The 25,857-nt window shown below is 37.1% G+C and overlaps 1 protein-coding gene across 1 annotated transcript in view; it reads right to left on the bottom strand.

Annotated features, from left to right (window-relative positions):
• Positions 1–25,857, bottom strand: part of FAT1 (FAT atypical cadherin 1) — a 128,875-nt gene that overhangs the window by 23,879 nt on the left and 79,139 nt on the right. The window contains exons 4-14 of the mRNA XM_049772324.1: positions 25,076–25,137; positions 20,633–20,962; positions 20,096–20,306; positions 17,847–17,986; positions 16,494–16,769; positions 16,165–16,375; positions 6,351–10,418; positions 5,649–5,845; positions 3,452–3,605; positions 2,404–2,637; positions 1,133–1,522 (exon numbers count right to left, since the gene is read on the bottom strand). Coding sequence (XP_049628281.1) covers positions 1,133–1,522; positions 2,404–2,637; positions 3,452–3,605; positions 5,649–5,845; positions 6,351–10,418; positions 16,165–16,375; positions 16,494–16,769; positions 17,847–17,986; positions 20,096–20,306; positions 20,633–20,962; positions 25,076–25,137 — 6,273 coding nt within the window. The remainder of the gene's footprint in view (positions 1–1,132; positions 1,523–2,403; positions 2,638–3,451; positions 3,606–5,648; positions 5,846–6,350; positions 10,419–16,164; positions 16,376–16,493; positions 16,770–17,846; positions 17,987–20,095; positions 20,307–20,632; positions 20,963–25,075; positions 25,138–25,857) is intronic.

The following is a 25,857-nucleotide window of genomic DNA, read 5'->3' as shown; positions in this document are numbered from 1 at the left end:
TGTTTTCCTATCATTTTTAGCATATTTAAATTTCTTTGGTTACAAAAATCATTTGTTTTCTTATTTCTTCTAAAGTTCACTACAGACTCTAATAAAATTGATAGAAAACTATACTCTTTGGCTTTATAACTTCCTTTTCATTCTCTAATTTTTTTCTTTTATAGAAATGTGTCCTTTTATCCTATGATAAAACTTCTATTTCTATTCCTGTCATTTAAAAATAATTCCTTTCAGTCTTAACAATTCATCTCACATCTTTCCATTTCACATCATTATAGTCCATCCTACTAGAAAGACAATGGGAAGAAAGAAGCTTAAAATGACAATTTTTTATTTTAAAATAGATTTTCTGAAAGTCTCATTATACACCTACTCTTTCTCTAACAGTTAGTTATATACAAAATTACATGCAGTTTAGGTGGAGCAACTTTTTACAATATTCTGCGACATCTATTTCAGACCACGGGTTAATAGTAATTATGCAGTCAAGAGTAGCTAAGGCTTTTGACCTTGTGACAGGCATTCATTGTGACTTGAAGTACTTAAAACTGTTATATGTAGCTAATGTTATTAAAAAACAAGTGTAATCCCACGCTCATTCCCTGTCATCCCAAATGGTCCCCTGAACCTCACCAGGAGTGAATCCTGAGTGCAGAGTAGGAATAAGCTCAAAGCAATGTGAATGCAGCCTCAAAACAACAACAGAAGTCAGTGGAATAAGCTATCAGGTGCCCCCTATGGAAACTAAGATCAAAGACCTGGAAATTGCTGTTTCACTTGGGCCTCTACTTGCAAAGTCTTCACTAGGGGTGGTAAAGCCTTCACACAAGATCTTTACTGCTTTCCATTCTCTACTATTGCATTTAGAAAATTTATAAAACTATCTTTGAAATATTTAATAAAACAGACACCTTAATTTTCATTTCTCAATTGTAAACATGATAAACTTACTTATTTCAACACAGATACGCCCAAAGTCTTATGTAGACTTTTGGAATTTTTTAATACCCTTTAAATCCCACTTAAAATATGATACATAGGTTCCTTGAGTTTCAGATTTTAGAGTATCTACTGATGACCATCTATGATCTGTTGAAATAAAGGGGTTCTTCTCACTTATGTGGTTTGTTACCTGTTTTAGAATCTATGCTGAATTTTCCATGTTCGTTTCCACTTATTACTGAGTAGGTGATTTCTGCATTTGCTTCGATGTCCCGACTTGCTGCATACACCTGCAGAACTTCTGTTCCAATAAGGATGTCCTCAGACACAGTGGCAGCATACTCTCGGTATTCAAACACAGGCGGGTTGTCATTTATGTCCAAAACAGACACAACAACAGTCCCAGTCGCTGTCAACCTCCTTGGGAAACCTTGATCAACAGCTTTCAAAGTAAGGGTGTAAACTGCCTGGAGTTCTCGATCCAGAGGCCTTTCTAACTGAATGATCCCAGATACTTCATTGATAGAGAACTGGCCATCAGCAGAGTTAATCATGGAATAGGATATCTTGCGATTCAGTCCTATCAAGACATCAAGTAATATCAAGATATTTCATTTGAGTAAAGTTTACAAAACTGCAAACAGCAACATTCAAAAGGTAAAATGCTAATACGCATCATTCTTAAAAACAAATTTTCAGATGGACAATTGACTGAGATAAAACAATGTAAGTATTATTCAGGGTAGCCCAGGGGATATTTTAAAATAAAGCCTAATATTGAGCTTTCATGATTTATTTGAAAAGTAACATTTTTGCTGTTCTCTTCTTTGGTATTTATAAGATTAAAAATTACTTTTATATACTATGATCAGATGCCAAAATACATATATTATTCTTATTTTCTCCATAATAATTTTTGAATGTTTTGTAAAACTTTAGCAACAAAGTATGTGCTTTTCACAAAATAATGCTTAATGAACTCAATAGAACAGTCCCCAACCAAATCTTTAAGGAACTTCTGGTATCTTAAGTTCAGTGGGAACAATTCTGCAACTTTAAATAACTAATCAAAGGAATTTCTTCTTCTAAAATTTTCTTTCCATTTTTTAGAGTTGCAGGACAGACCTCTCAAGTGGTGCTAAGGAGTTAAGGGATCACCTCTTATGATATTCAGGCAACTGACTATGAGAGCCTGAGGATGTGATGCTGCAGGACCTCTAGGATCCCTGAGATCGCATAAGGAATCACCTGGTGCCAGGACAGAACCTGGGTGAAGCGCTAATTCCTGAGATCACTTATCCCCAATTTCACACCACTGTAATGTGAAGGAACTGACAATTCTGTGCACCTGGGGTAAGATGAGTTAATAAGATAAATTTTTGACTGTGTTTTAAAATGAAGGTGGTCCCAAATATACAAAAATTCTGCAAACTGTCGAACGGCAAAGATTCTTCTGGATACCTGCATCTGCATCTGAGGCCTGCACTCTTGTCAATAGAGTGCCCGGCTCTGTGTTTTCAAACACAGTGATGGTGTACGGATCAGCAGAGAACTCTGGGGCATTATCATTCACATCTTCCAAAGTCAGCACCACATGAGCCTGACAGAATCTCCCCCCTCTGTCAGTGGCTTTGACGAGAAGGTGGTAAGTGGCCTGCTCCTCACGGTCCAAGGGGGCTGATGTTTTCAGTTCACCTAAAATCAAGCGAACAAAAATAAATGGACTCATTTGAAATTGAAAACGTGAAATGGCAGGTGAACTGCTTATTTCTTCTCTTCTCCCGCAAAACTACACACATGAAGAGCAGCCTCCCTTGGGAGAGCAATTTTATCAAGGATAGAGAATTTTATCAAGTTGCAGAGAACAGTTTCTTGTTTTCATGCAATGCCAGGTGCTGGCACTTTAAGTCATAAAAATCATGAGTTTAAGATCTGCAATTTAGGTAAATGTTACAAACAAAGTATCTACTGAAGTAACTAAATTTGAAAACAAAGTGAATCAAAAGTAAATACCTATGTTTACAATTAATCTGTAGGATAGAGATAAACCACTCAAGAGAAAACTGTTATTTGACCTAATTTTTAACAAAATAACAATTGTAACAAAATAAAGCACAGGAGGAAAAACATATTGATAATAAACAGAATATTCTGAATATAAACTTAAAAGTCACAAGGTACGGGATCAAACCAGGGTCTGCCATATGCGAGGTAAGTCCCTTAACCTTTGTACTATTACTCCAGCTGATCCAGACCCTCCAAGCCTTTCTTTTTAAGTTGACAGAAACATCTAAATTCTAAGACTTTGTTCATGTAGATTCGATGATATTGTTGCTACTCATCTGACCTCATTCCAATTTTCATTTGGATTTTTGGAAGAAGCCAAAGTTGATAATGTCAAAGTTAATTGTAAAAGAACATAAATTTCAAGACATCTATGTGATCTAAAACTATCCAGATATATGACTTTTCTGGAACACAATAAATGCTTCCCCAACTCCAGCATTACCTGTATCTGGATTTAGCTTGAACTTTTCTGCACCTGCACCAAATAACTTGTAAGTGACTTCAGCATTGGAGCGAATATCTGCATCTGTAGCAGAGACCTGCACGACCAGTTTCCCCGGAAAGGCATCTTCAGGAATTGTCTCTGAATATAAAGTCTGAAAAGATTTTAAACAGTATCATCAAGAGAAAACATTAAAAGACAATATGACTGCCAAGGGGATAATTAAAAAAGAAACCTGTTGACTTTGGCCATAAAAGTATGGGAAACTTTAAAAGAATTGAAATCTAAGGAGTTTTCAAGACTATTTCTTATTAAGTAATTTAAAATAAATTTAAAATTAAAACAAAGAGAAGCCAAAGAAAAATGACTCCATAGCCTAAGAACCTGACCTGATGATGAACTGACAGAATTCTGAATGCTTTACAACTTTGAACTAGTTTTATATTTGTTTTAATTTAAATGCTTGAGATAGTATTAGTGGAATGCATATTTAGGTAAAAGTGGGAGAATCAATATTGTGTTTTATCTTATTTATTTTTAATAAAGGGGTTTACGATAACCAATTGTTCTTTTTTGTTTTTTAGTTTTTAGGTGACTTGCAGCAGTGCTGAGGGGATTACACCTGGTTCTGCGCTCAGAAATAGGGGCTAAGGCGAACATATGAGATACCAGGGATCAAACCCTGGTCAGCAGTGTACAAGGCAAATGCCCTACCCGCTGTACTATTGTTCCAGTCCCAACTGTTTTTAATATATAACCAATCCTCATTGTCTTGGACCATTTCTCTTCCCCTCTGATCTAACACATAGATGACCAATTCCAGCTATATATGAATCCATGCCATGAACCCAAACATAAGAAAAGAATTCTGTAGAATTTGTTTTCCCATTATAAGCTCAGTTTTGGATGAACTACATTTTCGACTCATTGCATACGAGTGTATTTTCCTCCCCTACATGCCATCCTCACTCAGCATTTCTACATGTCTACAAAAAATACTTTTTAAGATAAATACTATCTAGCTAAATGCAAAGTACTTATTGACTTAAACTTAGCACATCTAAAATGAACTCATGTTCCAGGTTTATCTTTGGTATTTCTCCAAATCCCTGGGATAGGAGGGCAGGAAGCATCAGAGTTAAGTTTAACTTTTTCAGTTACATGCAGGAGGGAACAAATGCTCCATTATTTCTTTCATAGACTTGTTTGTACTCATAGTCCTCATCTAAATCTTGATTATTTGTTTTTACTTTTGATAATTGAACCAGACACCATCTGCAACCTCACTGTTCTTTAAGAACACTTGTTTATGTCACCTCTACCTTTTAATAAAAGGATTTCAGACTCTTTTTCTTCGAATATGTCCAAATTCCTTGGAATGCCACCATCTTCATTCCACTATAATAAACCTATTCATCCACACTATTCATCCCATTGCCTTTCTACCTTTTTCTTGATTACACAATCACTGTCTATCAAAGGCTAAACCCAAGCCCTCACTTCAGTCCTGCAACCTGAGATGGAAAGCATTCTCTAGTATATATTCTGTTCTAATATTAAAAGGCTGGATATGGTGGTATGGAAGCCATTGTTACCTCTTAGTTTTTGCAGTGGTTGGAAAAATGCTACCCAGAAATGGTCTCCTGAAAGTATCACCAATTTCTGTGTGAGGGACCACTGACCAACTATACCCCACCAAAACTTCATTTATAAATGAGAAAGTCCTTCATGAAAACTTTTAGAACATAATTTCAATCCTGTCATAAATCACAGTATTTTTAATTAGTTTTTTTAACCTATTTTTAATTCCCCAAAATAGGTCTGAAATGATCCTAATACTTGTCCCATTTAACACTCATCTCTGCTCTCCTTGCACAGTAAGAGACTGTAATAAAAAGCATATCTCAATTACACCAGAGTGCCACATGACAGTTCTATTGGAAGTCCACAATAGAGCTCTGTATTCAAAAAATACCAATTTAGGGCCCGGAGAGATAGCACAGCGGTGTTTGCCTTGCAAGCAGCCGATCCAGGACCAAAGGTGGTTGGTTCGAATCCCGGTGTCCCATATGGTCCCCCGTGCCTGCCAGGAGCTATTTCTGAGCAGACAGCCAGGAGTAACCCCTGAGCACCGCTGGGTGTGACCCAAAAACCAAAAAAAAAAAAAAAAAAATACCAATTTAAAGGGACAGCTTACCTTTTCACAAACTGGACTGTTATCATTTGCATCAAGAACTTTTACTTCAACTATAGCTTTGGAGGAAAAGGTTCCATCAGTTGCTGTTATAGTCAGAAGATAATTGTCCCTTTTTTCCCTATCCAGTGGTTTCTTCACATAGACCTTCCATTCATTATGCACGTTTTCAATACCAAACTGGCCCAAAGGATCTCCTCCTATTAAATCAAAGAGTATAAAAATTTTGATAAAATAAAAATAAACAATTAATTATATAAAAGTTATATAATGTTATGATTTAAACAAATTAAAATTTTAATTATTTTCAAATTTATGATAATATGATAGTCGTGTACATGTACTCTACCCAAATCAAACTAGCATTAAGGTATAGTGTTAAACACAGAATTAAGTCAAATAAAATACAAAGAGTATTCAATAATACTTTTATATACACTGAAACTATAAGCTAATATTTTTAATCACAATGTATTTATTAGATGGTAAATATAAAATTTATAAAAACAAGCTATAAAAGTCTAATGAAACAACTGTTAACTGTGAAGAGTGTGAAATTTATTTAATAGATGCTATCTGCTTATTTTTGATAATATAACTAAATGCATCACTTGCAATCTTAATCCGTAGGATATATATATATATATATTTCAGAATGTACATTTCTAGTAAAATTTAATTATTAATGCATTTCCTTTGTCTTACCTGTTATGCAGTATGTAACTTGTTTATTAATCTCTTCTGAATCTGCATCTGTGGTACTTAAGATGGCAATCACACCTCCTGTGGGGTCATCTTCACTCACAGTCCCTTTATAAATCTCTGCTGTGAACCGGGGTGGACTATCATTGACATCGGTGACTGTAACATCCACAATGGCTGTGGAAGACAGCTGAATCTTCTCACCGTGATCTGAGGCAACCACTTGAATCTGGTAATTGTCTCTCTCTTCATGGTTGAGCTCCTTTAGGGTGGTAATCCAGCCTGTTTCCATGTTAATGGCAAAAGACTCAATGATGTCTACACTTTGTGACTGGTCCAGGCTATACATAACGTGGCCATTGGTTCCTGAGTCCAGATCAGATGCCCTGACTTGGATGACTCGACTCCCCCCTGGCATATTTTCTACAATAAAAGCCTCATATGGGTTCGACTCCAAGACAGGGCTGTTATCATTTGCATCTTTCACCTGGATACTAACATCTACAGAAGACACCACCTCATAGTCTTCAAGAGTACACCTGGCCAGAATGGAAAACTGATACCACTTGGTTGTCTCATGATCAAGACTCTTCTCCAGCTTTAGCCTCCCACTCTGTTTGTCAACCACAAAGAACTCATCCCTATTACTTTCAGGGGTATTCCCTTTGACCAGGCTGTAAAGAATATTCCCACTATGTTCTGCTCGGATGAGATCGATTTCTGTTCCAATGGGCATGTCTTCTGAAATGGCATAGGTATAAAATGGTTCTGTAAATTTTGGAAGCTGCATTTCGGGTGGAAGTATTTTAACATACACTGGAACCACAGATTCTTTTGGTGGAGACCCACTATCCACAGCCCGAACAAAGAAAGTGAAGAACTCATTTTCTAAGCCAACTAAGCTTTCCTTTGTGGTAATGATGCCAGACAGTTTGTTAATTTCCAAATTCTCTTTAACACTTTCTGAATCTGCCTCGATGGCATAGGTGATATCAGCATTGGATCCCTCGTCAGCATCACTCGCAAGAACTTTAATGACTGATGTCCCTTTGGGAGCACTGGATCCAATGTTCACTTCATACTTGGTTGCTCGAAATTGTGGTGCGTTATCATTGTCATCTGTAAGGATGACATTAACGGTGCAGAAAGCGACTTTTCCTCCAGCATCCTTAGCCATTAAACGAATTGCGATTACTTTCTCTGCTGGGGTTTCTCTATCAAGTTTTTCCAAAGTAAGTATCTGTCCTCTATCATTTGTGTAAAATCTGTCTTTGGCAAAGTCGTTTACAATATGGTAGGTAACATGACCATAAATACCAGAATCCCCATCAGTTGCTTTAACCTCAATCACCAGGGTGTGTAAAGGCGCATTTTCAGCTAGCTCAACTTCATATTCATTCTGAAGAAAAACAGGACTGTGCAAATTGCTTCCAATTACAGTTATGTGAACCTGAGCAGCACTTCTAAAGACTCCATCAGAAACAGAAATGTTAAGATTGTAAAAAGGCTTCAGAGTATGTCGGCGCAGGTTTGAGAGCGTGATGATCCCTGTTTCACTGTCTATCACAAAACTCTTATGATCATTTCCAGAGAGGATGGAATACTCCAACTTTCCTATGTCCGAACTGTCTGCATCATAGGCTTTTACACAGGTCACAAAATGCCCAGGACTGGCACGCTCACTGATTTTGGCTTCATAAATTTGTTGGTCAAAGAGTGGCAGATTGTCATTGAGGTCCACAACTTCCACTGTGACAACCGCATCACTGCTCAGGGGCGGCATACCACTGTCAACAGCCCTTATGAAAATCTTGTGCTGCTGGAACTGCTCAAAATCCAAAGTTCTGACCAGTGATATGAGACCAGTATTGCTATCTATATGAAAATGATCATGACTTTTGCTGTGATTGCCAAACATATGGTATGAAATTCCTCGGTTGGGTTCTGAATCTGAATCAGTTGCTCTGACTTGAATGACAGGGGTTCCAATGATAGATGCCTCAGACAAGGTTGTGGCATATGCCTGCTGGACAAACACAGGCGGGTTGTCATTGATGTCTTCTACGATGATATCAACAAACACTTCAGCATGAGCACCAGTCAAAGAATCAGTTGCTCGTACATTAAGCTTATATGCTGGGTGGGATTCAAAATCCAAAGGAGATATGACATGTATAACTCCAGTGTTGAAGTTAATAGTAAATTGGCTGAAGGGATCACCCTCTGTGATGCTGTAGAATACCTTCAACCCTTCTGGGCTGTTGGCTTGTACATGGACCACTGGACTGTGCATCTGGATATTCTCAGGAATCTCTGCACTGTAGAAAGGTTTTTCAAACACAGGCATGGCTTTATTCATAACGGTGACTGGAATAATGACTTCAGCGGAAAAGGCTGGGTCTCCACCATCTTTTGCAACCACTGTAATGAGGTATTCTTTATTTAAGGTGTCAGGTTCAAATGGCTTTTTCAGTGAAATTTCACCTGAGGATCCAATCTGAAAGTGTTCATGATGTTCCTTAAGGTAGTAATGCACTTCCCCATTTCGGCCACTATCCCTGTCTACAGCAGTCACTGAGCGAATAACATGGCCCACAGCAGTAGCCACTTTAACAACAGCATAGTACGGAAGGTTGACGAACACTGGGGCATTATCATTTTGATCTTCTATGGTGACCTTCACGACAACATGGGCTACAGCTAAAGGTTTATGTTCTTGGGTCACCTCCACTATCACGTCAAATGCCTCCTGCTGTTCACGATCAAATGGTATGCCAGTGGTTGACAGAACTCCAGAAGTGCGGCTAATTTTAAATCTTCGATCTGGGTTGAGGATTTGATAGAACAAAGGTTCATTGATTGGATTTCCAATAGCTGTAATAACTGCTAATGTTCTGGCTTCGGTGGAATTCTCTTGCACAACTGCTGAGTAGAAATCTTGGGTAAACTTCAGCTGACTTTCTTTGCTTTCCTTTACGTTAATTTTCACAGAGGTAAAGCTTGCAAATCTGCCATCAGAAGCTCTAATGGTTAACTCGTAACGGCTTCTTAACTGAGTTGTATTTTGCACCGTTATCGTTCCAGTCTTGTAGTCCATAAGAAACTTCTCTCCAATGTTGCCCTCAGTGATGGAGTACATTACCTGTGAGAATGCTCTTGAATCAGCATCTGTAGCATTGACTGTGATGATTTTAACTCCCTTGTAGGTTGGCACCAAAAGAGATGCTTCATACAATGATTTGGTGAACACAGGGGGGCAGTCATTTATGTCAATGACATGTATAGTCACATTAGCTGCATATTCAGCAAACAAGCGTGGGGTTCCCATGTCATGCACTTGTACTGTAAAGTGGAAAGTATTTATTTCTTCATAATCCAAACTGAGAACTGTATGAATAGCACCAGTGCTAGGATCAATAGCAAAATATTTGTGTACGGATGGCTCGACAATATGATAAACAAGCAAAGCATTTGATTCTTTATCAGCATCAGTGGCTCGAACCACTAACGGAACATTCCTGTCTGTTAGGACCACACTGTTAACTGAAGCTGATTCACTGATGAGTCCCGTATATTCGGCCTGCATAAAAATGGGCCAGTTGTCATTTTCATCCAGCAGGTGCACGAGAACTGTTGTGTTAGCAGACAAACCAGCCATATTGGTTCCCTGTATTATCAGTGTGTAAACGGGCAAAGTTTCAAAATCCAGGGCTTTTTGAGTGATGATACTTCCTGAATGTGGGTTGATAGCAAAAGCATCAGCTATGTTTCCATCTTTGATGTCATAGACCACTGAGGACTGACTGTGGGCTGTAACCATTCCAACAAAATTCCCGATGCTGAGAGTTTCACTGATTTCAACAGAGTATTGCTTTGATGTAAACTTGGGGGCAGCATTGTCAGCAATCGTGACAAAGATATGCACAGAAGTTATTTCACTCATGGGTGGACTGCCTTTATCAGTAGCTTTAATCATCAAATCATATTCCACTTGGTTACTTCGATCTAATTCTTTGGCAGTTTTAATAGAGCCCAAGATGGGATCAATTGTAAAAGAATTTCCAATATTTCCTGGAAAAAGGGAAAAAGAACACAAGAGAAAAAAGCATAAGAAACAGAAGCAGTAGCTGAAGAAGTATAAACAAAAATCTCTCTAAAGTTATATTATTAAAAATGTTAACAGTTTTCAACTGGTCTTGTTTTTAGTTCACTAAGATAAAGCAGAGTTTTCAGGTATATCTGTAAATTAAAAACAAGACTTAAAAACATGTTTTATATCTAAAACAAAATTCATTCTCTATTGATTAGGGCCAGATTGTAGTCTGATAAGATTTCAAGAGTTTCAAAAAGCTCGTTGAAATCTATTTATGTTTTCAGCTTGTACCACTATCCAAACTCTCAAGATTCTTATCATTTATGAAAAAAAATCCAGTTCTCTCATGAAGATTAACAATTTTTCAGATTTGTTGCCCTTTTTATTGTACTTTTCTTTCTAAAATTATAATTATTTTCTTGAATTAACAATCATTTGCAGTAGTAAATTCTTATTTTCACTAAAGGGCTGATATTTTGCCACCATAGTTTGCCAACATTTTACATTGTTGAACAGAACATAAAACACAATGGACCATAATAACACATGAAATAATGGATAAGCAAATATAAGCATTCAAGTATTTTAAGCTTTAAAGATCCAGGCCTATACCTGATTAATCTCTTCCAGGTTAATTTATTCTCTAAGTCAAAGGTTGTCAATTGATGTGATTACATTTCTCAAAAGTGAAAAGACATTAGGGCCAGAGTAGTGGCACAAGCTGAAGGGCATTTGCCTTGCAAGCACTGACCTAGGAAGGACTGTTGCTTGATCCCCAGGCATCCCATATGGTCCCCCATGCCAGGAACAATTTCTGAGCACATAGCCAGGAGTAACCCCTGAGCGTCACCGTGTGTGGCCCCCCCCAAAACAACAAGAAGTACAAAAAGTGGAAAGACGTTCAACATTGTCTGGATTTTGATTATCACTATTTGAGGAGGGGGTAGAGGGACAAGGATGTAACTTATAAGAGCAGAGACAATACTGGTGTATATTGGTGGTAGAGCATTTAAGTGTAGAGGTTAGAGATGATATTGAACCTCTCTGCAAGGCACAGACAGCCATCACAAAAATATTTCTGATTCCAAATTTCAAGAGTACTACGGCTAAGAAAACTATAAGATAAATGGTATCTGATGCTTTTCACTGGAACTATTCCAGCTGTATTATGTATGTATACTTAGCTGTAGTGCAGTTTTATGCCATCACTTTAATCTTTTGGACTTTTTTAACTAACAGTTCAAAAGAGTTGAGCACTTTCTTCAGAGAGAGCAAGACAGTCCTAAGATTCCAACAATGAATCCTTTTCCAATACAGAAATCACTATTCTATTTTATAAATAAGAATCCAGAATCCAGTATCCTTGTCACAGAACTGAATTTATTTCTCCTGTGGGAACTATTACAACTTGCCCGATACAAAGTTGACTAGTCACTTAACTGCTTTCTCAAATTCGACTTTCCTTTCGGTTTGCAATCAAGCGTGTTATTTCACAAAGGAAAATGACTTGGTGTGAGTCGCAAACCAGGAGATTAACCCTGCACTTCTCTCTCCACAATAGTACACAATTGTCAATAGTCATATTGTCAATATACAATTCCTCAACATTCTTCATTTCCTCCCATTGTACATCTTTTTTTTTAATTCAAGACATTTTTTTCTGAGACTAGACCTAGCCTGGTTTTCATTAAGTTTGCCTGACTGTGTCCAGGTCCCAAGGCAGCACCCTACTCAGCAACAGGGCAGTACAACAGCTTTTCCAGACCTCACTGCTGAACTTAATTCTGATGCGCAAATAAGAAGGTCTCAGCTCCTTTAGTCAGACCCTGCAGAAACTAATCTCTGTCCTGTCTAATTTCAAAGATCCCAGATTCTCTCACTGTGCTTTATATATAAACTCAGCATTTTATAACAGAATTCTGAGATCCATTCTCATCCTACCTGTGCTCCACACTATCTCCTAAACTGATGGCTGAGCATTTAGACTGGCACAGACGGTAAAGTCTCCACACCTTCTACATCTGCACCCCTGGACTTTCCAACACTTGCGCTGATGAAGCAGTGGACCCAACATCCTGTTCCTCACTAACCCATAGGTTTTCCTTATTTGCATAGTGGAATCTTATTTTGCAAGTAGAGAGTCAAAGAGGCCTCATAGAGAGGAATAAGGACTTCAGCTACACTGAGCAGCCTAGTTGTGGGGGAACAGACTTCTTAGGCATAACTTGTTCCTTGACCTTCAACCACCCTAACCTTCCTCCTTAACCCTCACCAGGCAGGCACATGATCATGCTCATCTCAGGACCACAGGACTAGGTGAGTCCTGGACAGGAAGTTCCTCTCTAGCTAGTCTCACTGCTTTCCCCCAGTGCTCCAGTTTCTAATGTGAAGGTGAGGCTTTCAGCATTTCTCTAGGCAGCAGGGCTGTGTCTGTGCTGTTAACCCACTTTTCCTTTATAGCGCTTACTGCAGTGTTGTTTTTAATTTATTCTCCTGTTCAAACTTAAGTTTCAATTAAACCTGACCAGTTTTGTCATTTTATCACCTATACCTAAAAAAGGCTTGATACATAGGAGATACTCAGTACTTATTGAATAAAAGGACTTTATGCCTCTGTGGAGAGTTATATGTGAAAGCAGTTGGTCAAGAGCTAAAAAATGAATTCATTCCTTAATAAGACACTACATGCATACTTCTATTTGGTTTTGTCTTACTGCATTTTATTCTTATCACGACTAACACCATTATTCTATTAAACACATAAAAGTATTAGCACAAGAAGTATTCAATAATAGTTAATTATTATGAAATAGTTTCCTATATGCCTGTATGAAATTCAGAAACATTTCTTCTCTATATAAAACATATATAAATAAATATATATATGATCTTTAATATAGAAAGCTCTGAGTTTGTCACTGATAATGACAACAATAAAAGCCTGTTGAGTTGCCAGTTAATATATGGACTTCATATCAGAAAATAGATTTGCAGATGGGAAAACATATATTTTATTGGAAAAACGTGAAAGCTGTACATGCCTATAATTAATTTAGCAATAACAGATATATTTAGCAAACACTGAAACATTGGTATTTCTAAAAGGATTATAACAGCAATAGAAGTGGTCTATCCCAGATTACAAGCTTAGATATTTTCATTAGAAAAAGATTCCGTGATTTCCACCAGAAAGCCTAAATTGCTCCCCTTATGTGAATAAAGCAATTATCTGGTCAAACAGACAAAATTGTGCTCATTAGCTGACTGTATTTCTGTCTAACACACACGCACACCCCTGAATGCTATGTACAGGAATGTTTTCCTCCCAGAGTAGACTTGCTGCAGATGTTCAGTAACATGCAGACTGCTAAATAATGTGACCACCTATAAAATTTCAGCTATATTTAACACAGGTTTGCAACGATAACTGGTTATTAAGTATGGTTAATTAGGCCATTTCCAGATGGTCTAACAGTTTTAAAGTTACAACAATCTATCTAAAAACACAGTAATTAAATACACCATACAGTTCAGAACATAGATATAATGTGTGCCCAAGCACTTACATAAAACTGTTACTAAAATTTTTTTAATATTTATTTCTTTGTCTCTAAGACTTCTAATCTGGCCAAAGTTTTCACTCAATATGATTTATTAGTATGCAGTGTTTGGATCTAAATATATAATTCCTCTTTTAAAGTCTATTAGCTATATTTACTATAAATTAGAAGCAGGTATTTATGAATAAACAGTTAAACAATGAAAGGCTATATGACCATTTTAGAGCTCCTACTATTCCAAAAGATTGATAGACACAAATTCAACTGCATTTTAATGCTTGGTAACTCTTCTTAAAAGTTCAATTTCTGTACTGAAATAGGTCTGAGTATCATCTATTCTTTGGGTGGAGAAAACTTCTCCATTCCTCAAATACCAAATTACTAATCTCATCAGTCATTACAAACATCTGAAGAATGTACATGCCTTTTGTTAGGCGCTAACAATCATATTTTAACCACCCAGTTGTTGAAAATTATGTGAAAGCTAAGGAAAAGTTTAACATTTTCTCCTACACAAACCCAGTCTATTCATCAGTGGGTAAATTATTTTACTGAAGTGTTCAGACATGCAGATATGGAATGCACTGTTTTTTTTTAAACAGCCACATTTCTAAACCAGTGGGAAAATTTCTGTATTCAAGGCACTAACTTTAATTCCAATACCACTTAAAATAGTAATCACATGAAGTATATCAGATCTTATTTGTGAATGATAGACTCAATTTAGTAGTTTATAGGGAAACAAAATTTCCAAAATATTAAGAAATGAAAATAGTTTGACGACACTACTCTCCGTTTCCATAGCTCTGATTACATGATCAATAATTAATTTAAACCTCTTCCTATTCCAGTATCCAGAAAGATAATTTCTAAATATGAAGATAAAGACTTAATATTTAAAAAACAAAAATCAGTGGATCTCAAAACTCAGAGTTAGAAAACTAAATGAGATATTATCTCTTTTTTTAATAATAATGGCAATTGGAAGTCTCATTTTGATAATCACTTCTGCAAGGTGTCTAGAGTATGGAATGACCCAAAACAAAGTATTTCCCTTTGAATAAAGCATGTACTCTAAATTATGCCACTGTTTCAATCAGGGGCTTAACTATTTCCTTGCAAGTTACACCTTTACCTATCACCTATAAGGCATAAGTGCTCCGAGCATAGGACCTGGCACATAGAATGAGTTTACTGAGTCAACAGAATAAATTAATGAGTGAACGACAGTATAAAACATAATAAGACAGAAACATTTCACTATGCCAAAGCAATTGTGGAAACTGGTAGCAAGACTCTTGCTCTCTCATTCTAGGAGTGCCCAGGCCTGGTCAGTTCTAGTTGTTCCTCCTTGAACTTTCTTATATCTTGCCCTGCTCTAGCATATGCCTTAATCAGTTCTTCATGTCCTTAGCCCACTCCTGGGGGCCAATTACAGAATCCAAATCCCTGAATGAAAAAAACCGAAGTACAACAGCTGAAAGGGGGATAGCAGCTGACCCTGGGAAGGGAAAAAGCACAGCACCCTCTATCTGAGCTTTATGGAGCTACAAAAGTCAATGCTCTGCCCAAGAGAAAACACTCTGAGCTAAACAAATTACTAAGCTAGGGTTGTCCTCAAAGTGTTTCACTATATATGGACATTATGGAGGAAAGTGATTGTGTGGTTTAAGTACTTTTGAAATACCAGATTGGTCAAATAAAGTTTTCTTTACAGAAGTTACTTCCTCAGAAATCCAAATTTAACGAGCATTATGGATCTCCAATTTTATTAAAAAGTAATTTATCTTTACTGAGGTCTCTCTTCCATTCTCTAATGAGTTAGAAGTTAATTAATAGGGGCCAGAGAGATAGCATGAAGGTAAAGCGTTTGCCTTCCATGCTCAAGGACAGTGGTTCGAATCCCGGCATCCCATATGGTCCCCTGTGCCTGCCAGGGGCAATTTCTGAGCGTAGAGCCAGGAGTAACCCCTGAGCACAGCCGGGTGTGACCCAAAACAACAACAACCAAAAAAAAAAAATTAATTAATAACTTTTTATCCCTCCTAACATGTAACAAAGGTCAACTGAAGCAAATTTAGCAAGGCACCAAAATGTTTTAACTTCTGGAACAAATTTGAGAATAGTTTAATTATATAGCTACTGAGTTTACTACAAAAAATACCTGATTCAATAGAGTAAAATACTTCAGCATTTTTCCCTTTGTCTTTGTCCAGAGCTGTAACCTGCAATACAACAGAGCCAAGGGCTGCTGACTCGTACACTCGGCCCTCATAGGATGAACTCGTGAACCAAGGTGCATGGTCATTCGTGTCACTGACATCAATAATAATCCTTGCAAAGTTGCGTTTCACTGGAACATCCTGATCTCGAACCTGAAAGAATCAACACAAATCATTCCTGTTGGCACTTTTTTAAGAATTAAAAAAAATCACTCATACAAAATGAAATAAAGTGAGATGAAATGGTGAGATGATGAGCAGAAAGCCGTACCATGACTGTAAGAACATGCTGGTGAGTGGCTTCATGATCAAGTTTTTCAGATGTATAGAGAGAACCCGCTGCAGGATCAAGGCGAAATTTCTTGAGACTCAGTGGATCTATACTGCTCTGCAGAGTGTAAATAAGTTTGTTTTTCTCATCCTTATCCAAAGCACTAATTTGTAATATTTCTGTTTCTGGAACAGTATCTTCAGGAATCACAACTTCATATTTTGATGTCGAAAATTGAGGACGATGGTCATTTGTGTCTATTACTTTGATGAATACCTGTAACGACAAAATTGTTCACATAATCATATTCCAAACTATGATGTTTTAATATGTAAAGAATGAGAAGGAAAATCAGATGTACATTAGAAAAAACATTTTTTAGAAAAATTAAATACAAATATGAGAAATAAATGCAATAAAAATAAAGACAAAAATTCTGTAAAAAAAAAAAATCAGTGAAACTGTATACAGTATTCTAGGGTTAGGGATATAGGTCCTGATCTTGATCCCTGACACTACACACATACATAAATCCTTAGAATTTCTTGCTTATATATTAAAAATGTAAATAAAATAATAAAGATTTTTAATTTTTTTTGAAACTAAGTTTTGAGGAAAAATGTGTATTCCTTTCATACATTTACTTCTGAAAAATAGATTTAAGTTCTTTTAACCTAGAGATTCTAGGTTACTGTGATAAAATGAACAGATTCACTTCATCAGAATTTACAGCTAATTTTCTATATCAGATGTGAATCTGCTACTGAGGTAAATATGTTATCAGACATTATAGCCTTTATATATTTTGTTCTAATCTTTAGAATTCAAAATTTCTGATAAGTTTTTTTATTTTGGAAAAAAATATCAGGAACCTGAGAGATATCACAGTGGTAGGGTATTTGCCTTGCATGTGGCTGACCCAGGATGGACCTGGGTTCGATTCCCGACATATCATATGGTCCCCCAAGCTTGCCAAGAGAGATGTCTGAGTGCAGAGCCTGAGCAACACCGGGTGTGACCCAAAAGCCAATATATATATATATATGTATATTCAAGTTCAGCATCTGGCTGCACTGACTGAGAGGGCAGGAAATAGTGTGGACAAAGCCTTTCCCTAGCACTTTCCTCACACAGCAGCACCTAATGTTGCTCAAGAGATTATTAACTAAAGTTACAGAGTGCAAAGAAGGTCACAGATACACTGAGAGCTTTTAAGGAGGTGGTAAGGCCCTTTTCCCATAAGTTTTAGGCTGGTGGATGAAGCCTACAGAAAAGATTCAGTAATATTAAGTGTTCATAGTTACCCTTAAATCAGAAAAAATCATTCATCCTCCAATAAATTCCAAGACTTACCTGAGTAACTATAGATGTGGTTCCATCTGTAACCTCGACTGTCAAGTTATAGCTTGATTTTTGTTCTGCATCAAGAGGCTTAGCAACAATTATGGTCCCAGTGCCCTTGTCCACATCAAAATGGCTGTTATAGTTGCCACCTAATTTAAATTAGGACAAAAAGAAGATTAAAAATAAATCACAGGATAAAAGTCTTATCTTGTTGGTTAAATCTAAATGGTTGTTACACAAAAACATACACAAACTTCTCTTTCATATGTTGAGCAACATGACTCACAGGACACTTCATATTGAAAGACCAAAGGAGGGACAAACAAGATAATATTTCTTAAGGTAGAGTTAAGCCCTAATGGAGAAGGTACTAACAGGGGAAAGTAAAAAGGAAATTTTGAAAATTGAAGAAGTATTCTAATAAAATATCACTAATGAATAACTTCCACCTTTTTCCCCCCTCAGAAATACTGAGTATTTATCATTTAAGGATAAGGACTCAAAATTGTCTAACACACTGGGAAAACTTCCCAAATATTATAACTATTAACAATAAGTGTTGACTATTAGAAAAGTCATAGTGATTCAGGCTCTTGCACATTATTCAACCTTCTTTCCCCACTACCAAGAGCCAAAATAACTTAATGAACCAGAAATCTCTCATCTTGGTATTAACATTATACAAATGTTTTCTCACCCCATTAAATTCTAAATAAAGCTTAAAATGTATTGAACTTGAGATACTTATATCAATGAAATGAAATAAAAAAAAGTACACGTCATGATGACATTTTAACAGTAAAATAAAACAAAACATACACAAAGCAGACCTTAATTTAATCTTTGAAAAAAAATCAGTATGCTTAAATATGGGGTGACCATGAGAACACCATGGAAACAAAAAGTAATGAAAGATAACCACTAGAAACAAAGTTTTAAAAGTTGATGCTTTTACTTTAGATCTCATAATCTCAGGCAAATTATGTGATCTCAGCAGATACCTTCTGCTGTACAGTTCGGGTCACAAGTCATCTGAAAGATGTAAAACACTTCTCTAGCAAGCGAGTCTCCTGGCAGAGCCCAAAAGAAGCAAGCAAGCATGGAAGGCAAGCAAAGAAGAAAGAAGAGCAATCAATCAAACAGATTCCAAATGTAGTTAGTGCTAAATGGTGAAGTCAGACACAGCCTGTTCATCTGGAAATGTGAGAGAAGTTAGCGGAATGCAAACAACTTTAATTGTACAAAAGTCAGGCAGAAAATAAGCCCCATTTTTTGCCCCTATAAAATTAAGTAATTTCATAGTATGGAAAAAGCACTCAGCAACTAGTGTTCAAGGGCAAATGCCTGTACCATCTGCAGCCGTGGTCCTTGAATTCTCAGTCCCATCAGCTTCAATTTGCTGAATTAGCATCTAACAATACTAGTAAGAAAAATGGGGGAGAGAAATGGGATATGAAGGTCCAACTAGTGTTGAATTGCAAACCATACTTTTGATTTTAAAAATCTTTAAAATTAAAATACTCAAGAAATACTAAGCATGGGGTGGAGGTAACTGAGATGTCAAGGAATAATGTATAATGCCTTAAAGGTATATTAGACTATGACTTTCTGTGTCACATCTAAAGTATATGACAAAAAAGACTTGGCTTAGCATGTAATTTTTAAACATAGTGTAATTTAATATAGTGCATTGTGCTTCCAACTGAAAACTAGCTACGGCAACATAAAAAGCCAACAGAAACTATCATTTTTAATCTTTACAATTCAAACCTGTTCGCATAGTCCTAATAAAATAAGAACATGAGATAGTTACTCGGGCGATCTTATTTCAATTATTCAACTTATGTTCACTCAATATGGAATATGAACCCAGGGAAAAATAATCCAGAAGAATACTGTTAGTTCAAGATCTTTAGAATTCTCTAACACTCCTTGACACATTTTTTAAAAATGTGATTTTTGGTGATTAGTTTTTATTAATATTTATATTAATTTTAAAATATAAATCTCATATTTGCTAACATACAAGCATACATTTAAATGCACATCTAATATTGTGAAAAATGTTTCAATAAAACCCTGCAATTTAAAACAGATTTTCCCCTTACAGGTCTTACTCTCAATTTTAAATTCTGCCATGTACAAAAAAACAAAAAAAAAAACAAAACAAAACAAAAAAAAAAAAACATTTAGAAAATCCCAGACATGTTCTCCTTGGTTATATAGTCAAAGATACTAAAAACTGTAAGAAAACTTACCAGTGATGTCAAACCATAGAGGTGTCCCAGGAGGTTCCACAGATATGACTCCAATCATATGGGCAACGGGGTCACTTTCCATAACAGTAAAGGTGAAAAATGATTCTTCAAAAGAAATGGGTTCCAGAGGGGGTTTGGGCTTGTCAATCCATTCAATATGGAGTCGAGTGGTTGATGATTTTTGGGGGCGACCATTGTCAACTGCTTTAATCTATAAAATATAGTTGCAAAGCATAAAACAGTGAATACAAATTTACAGTCACCATCTGAAACATGAATTGGTTCAGTCTTACATGAAGTGAATTCTAAATACTTAGCATTTACTTATTCAATGCTATATAAAAGGAACCGGCTCTTCATGACCAACCCAAAAGAAAATATAAGCAACTGAAAAGAGAAAAACTGATCCAAACTTCTGTCAGGCCAAAAACACTAAGGCCATTTTCTGAGAGGAGAATAAATTCTGAAACCAGAGACACTAGCCCAGATTAAGTAATCTATGCACAAAAGAAATGAAAAGGCTAGATCTTAACTCACAGAGAGAATATCATATTCGCCAGCTGCAGAAGCCTTCTTGGATGAAACCACTCCAGTCTTGGGCTCAATAAAAAACTTGCCATGTTCGTTTCCCTCCTCAATGCTGTAGGAGATCTCCGCATTGGGACCTTCATCTTTGTCTGCAGCAATAACACGATATATGGGCTCCCGCTTCGCGTTTCTCTCCCTTTCTGTCTTTTCTCGCTCTGGGAGTCTGATTTTGTAGAACTTTTGCAAGAACTGAGGTTTGTTGTCATTTTCATCCAGAATTTTCACAATTACTCTCGCAATGGTTGATTTGGGAGGACTACCATTGTCTGTCACAGTAACCTGTTTTGGTTTTTGAAGGAAATGAGCAACAAAGGTTTTAAAACACATTATGGACACAGTGAGTACCATTTTCCTAATGAGAGCAGGCATTGGCATAAGTTCTCCAGTTTTAGGGTCACACCTCTCTCTCATAATGATTAGAGCCCTGGTAAGTAGTTAGGACTGGCTCCCCCTGTTCAGAGAGAGACCAGTCAGGCCAAGGGCAAGCACCCTCCCCTACTCATGCTGCCTAGCCACAGAGCATTGCTTATAACTAGACTACAACCACCACTATACACTTAGCAATAACTATATGTTTTTAAGTTAAGGAAGAATACATGAAAGTTTTACATGAAACAGTCAGTGTTTTCCTATAAACAAACTGTACTCTATATATTTTAAAATTAAGCCTTCAGGGTCCAAGGAGATAGGAAGAATTAGGGTACATTCCTTGCATGTAGAATGACCCAAGTCTGATCTCCAGAACTGAATTCCCATGTATGGCCCTGAAAGCATGGCAACAGGGTGTGGGCCCTGTTGACCAGGCTCAGCTGGACATGATCACTGGCTTGACTAAAGTGTTTAGTCAAAGGAGTGGCCCATTGGCATGCCATGAGCATTGCTTGAGATGCGTCACTCCCAAATAGTAGTATTAAAGACAAAATTTCCACAGACAGCATCAGATTGTCATATTTAAGCTTCATGAAAAAACTTCTATTATTTAATAAATACATCTTAGTTATTATATAATTATCAAATTTATAAACCATATAATTACACATAAATAATAAATAATTTGTCAAAATACATCCTGGTTTAGTAATTACTGAATAAGTATATTAAAACTTCATCAATTTAAAACAATATTTAGTGACCTTCTTGACTAGTGATCATTTTGTTTGTCTTGTTATAGAGACAAATTCAATGCTCAGTAGAGTGAAGATAATTATCTCCTCTTAAGAACAGTTTATTTTACAGTATTTTCAGCAAAAGAAATATAAGATAGGGCTAGAGGTAGTTCAGAGCTAGAGGGCACGCCTGATGTCTGAAGGACTCAGGCTTCCCCAACCAAATGCTGCTAGGATGGTCCTAAGGGTCCCTAGCACTTGATCTCCTCAGAATGGGAGGCTCATCTTCTGAGATAAATGTAAAAGTTTCTATACTCAGTAAGCTCCTTTATTCACTTCAGGAGCAATGATCAGCTGTTCTTAAGAGTGTAGCGGTGCTATATCCTTATGCAAATAGACAAGTTCACCTTCCAATCGAATATTCATGTTCAATTTAGAATACACATTAAAAGTAATGACCTTAACAGCAATTTTCACCTCCTTTCACCCACACCCCACCTCCTCGTTAACTTATTAAGAAAAGACGAGAAACATTAAAGTAGGCTGAAGTTTTCGTGAGAACTCTTTGTTTCGGAGCTTGGTAGGTGTCATTCCTCTTGCCTCATAAGTGTGAATGTGTCCCGATGCTTCACTCAAAGTCAAAGCACATATCTGACCTTCCCCAACTCTCAAAAAGAATTACTATTATTACTATTTTCACTTTAATCTTGTAAACATTCTTGAGCAGTTTTCCCAGTCTCTATTTGGCCAGAGGGTCAGGACAATGAAAGCAATCCACCGAAGTTAATACTTTTGTTTTTATGCCACCACCATGCTGAATTTAAGTGTGTTTTCAATAATCAGTAGCAGCCTTGAACTTGTAATGGACAGTTCAAGAAATGCCATCACTGGCTCTAAAAAATGATTCACCCTAAGAATGCTAAGATGCACACCCATGCCTGCACCCACAGTGCTCATACCTCCAACAACCAGAGTACTGACAGAAGTTCCAAAACTGTCACCAAGGATGAAATAAATTAGGAAGCACCTTAAACATCGACCATAGGAAAGGACTTTTTTTTTTAAGGCTAATCAAGTGAAGCAGTGGGAGTAAAGAAGGAACAAAGAAATCTGTGGCTGTGATCAATTAATTGTAAACACCACTGCTCTCGGACCAGCCAGAAAAGGACTTTTAACAAAAATTTATAGTGTGGAATTTTCCAATATTCTCTATTGGCAGGATGGGAAAGCTGTGCAATTTAATGGACAATCTGGAATACGCATATGGATTTGCCCCAATTAAGACTCTTAATAGGGACCGCAGAGATAGCATGGAGGTAAGGCATTTGTTTTGCATTCAGAAGGTCGGTGGTTCAAATCCCGGCATCCCATATGGTCCCCTGAGTCTGCCAGGAGTGATCTCTGAGCATAGAGCCAGAAGTAACCCCTGAGTACTGCCACATGTGACCCAAAAACCAAAAAAAAAAGGCAAAAACCAGAAAAAAACTCTTAATAATTTGTGCCCCTTTAAACAGACATAGGGAGCTGTTCTAAAAGGCACTGGGTTAGTTATGCAGGGTGCTCTCTGTAGGGGCTCTTCCTCTTGGTGTGTAGACTGTGACATCTGCAAACCTTACGGGGCCTGATGTCCACAACCCACACCTCCTTCATTCTCCAAATTATACCTGTTGCTTTTTCTGAAATGTGTTCACTGTCTCCAAACAAGGCCACTAATGATGGTAAGTGTTGACAACCCCCCCTCCCTCCCACACACACATAGAACTTCAGGCATTTTGAATTAACTGTGATCATGAGAAGCCCTATCAGAAGAGAATACTTCAGACTTCACTCTACTTTAACTTCAAACAATTTTTTTTTTTTTTTTTTTTGGTTTTTGGGCCACACCCGGTGACGCTCAGGGGTTACTCCTGGCTATGCGCTCAGAAGTCGCTCCTGGCTTGGGGGACCATATGGGACGCCGGGGGATCGAACCGCGGTCCGTCTCCTAGGCTAGCGCAGGTAAGGCTTACCTTACCTCCAGCGCCACCGCCCGGCCCCAACTTCAAACAATTTTTAAAAGAATAATATGGTAATGGTGGAGGGAAGTAATCTACCTAGACAAGGAAAGGATGCTAGATGGCATTTAGGTACTAACACTACTGGTAAACCATAGTACCTCAAATGACGCAGAAAAAAGTAAAGGTGCCCTGGCAGGATGTCGGGGTAAAGGGGAAGAGACTAGGGACATTGATGAAGGGAAGTAGCAATGGTTAAGGCATTGTTGTTGGAAAACTGCATGCCTGCAAGTCAATCATGAATAACTTTGTAATTCATGGTGACTTAGTCAAAATAATAGAAAATGTATTTTCAAATTTTCTATGTTAAAAATAAAACGTCCCAATGTTAAATAAGTAAACGCTAAGTACAAATGCTAACTGTTCAGTTTAAAATGTGCAAACAAAAGTTTAAGTATATAAAAAAATCTGGATGCAAACTATAGTTAAAAGACTGAATTTTGATCTGCAGTATGGTGGGTAGAAAACTTGGCTTGCATGTGGCCGACTTTAGATTCATCCCTGGCACCTCAAACAGAGTCCTTCTAGGAGTGATCTCTGAGTACAGAAACAGATCAGTTTTAAGTCCTGAGCATTTTCGATTATAGCTCAAAACATAAACCAAACAAAAAACAGAATCCAATTTAGGAACACTATATACATAGACTTACAATATTGAGGGGAAAAAATGGAAAAGCCATCCAGAAAATACTGCATATATAAATGAAGATGTATTTGAAATACTGTTTTCATTGTCAGTAATGTTTGCTGTCATGAACATATAGAGAAATTAGTGTAGAGTTTAAAAGTAGTTGCAATTCTGTAGATAGAAAGGGTGTGGAACTATACTGAGAATATGAACTATGCTAAGAATGTGTTTCTTTATTTTGCTTTCTGTGAATAATGAGACATAGACCTAAAAATATTACCAACCACTAATAATAGCTACTTTCCATATTTGTGATATGAATGTTCTAAAAAATAAATTTCAGCAAGAGGTTTTAAACTTTCCTATGACAGACCATGGAGTTCAAGACGCTGGTCTTGCATGCAGCAAGCCGCAGGTTGTTCCTGCACCATCTGACTCCCCAAGAAGAGCCCTTAGCACCACCAGATGGGGCCTGCGTAAGGCCCAACACTGTCAATCTTGAGCAGAAGATCCTCAGGCTTAGCACTTGATTGATTCAAAGGGCATCCCTGGCAACTATTGAGAGATTCTCGCCCCATTGCTCCCAAAGAAAGCAAATGCTTACTTCTAATATGTGTTCATCTTGTTGCTCCCGATCTAGTTTCCTTGATGTAGTTGTGATGAGACCTATAAAATAATAACAGTTGTTAATGCTCACAAAATAGTCAAGACAAAACACTGTGATTGACACTTTACTGAGTTTGTAAAAATTTGAGCAAACCTCTAGCCCCGGGTCGGAGTGGTAGCACAAGTGGTAAGGCATCTGCCTTGCCCGAACTAGCCTGGGACAGACCGAGGTTTGATCCCCCCAGCATCCCATCCAAGCCAGGAGCGATTTCTGAGCGCATAGCCAGGAGTAACCCCTGAGTGTCACTGGGCGTGGTCCAAAACAAAAAACAAACAAAATAACCTATATTTCTACATTTTAAAAGACCTGATGGAAGAATTTCTATTGCTATGAATTATTATCTTTGAATCATCTACATTTAGAAATAAAAAATTGACATTTTGAAAGTAATGTGAATTTCCAAATAGTGTTCAAGTGATATTTTCACCCCCACAAAAAAATCCATATTTTTTTATTTCCTTGACTTTTATGAGCTAGAATTCACTTCTTTGTCTCTCTACAACTGTAATACCTGTAAATTTAAAATGCCAACGAACACTGGAGGTTTGGGGAGATGTCTCAAGAACTAGAGAGAGCTCTTTACAGGTGGGATGCCTGGGTTTGATCCCCAAGTCACAGCCCTTTCCTCCCAAATGCTGAAATTGAGAAGACTAGAAACACTGATTAAATATATTCTTCTACTTGACAAAAATGTACAAACAAAATTCCCCTAACAATGA

Source organism: Suncus etruscus, chromosome 4, assembly GCF_024139225.1.
Source record: "Suncus etruscus isolate mSunEtr1 chromosome 4, mSunEtr1.pri.cur, whole genome shotgun sequence".
In the NCBI taxonomy this organism is placed as follows: domain Eukaryota; kingdom Metazoa; phylum Chordata; class Mammalia; order Eulipotyphla; family Soricidae; genus Suncus; species Suncus etruscus.
The sequence above is the reverse complement of the archived record's forward strand: the minus strand, read 5'-3'. Positions and strand labels throughout refer to the sequence as shown.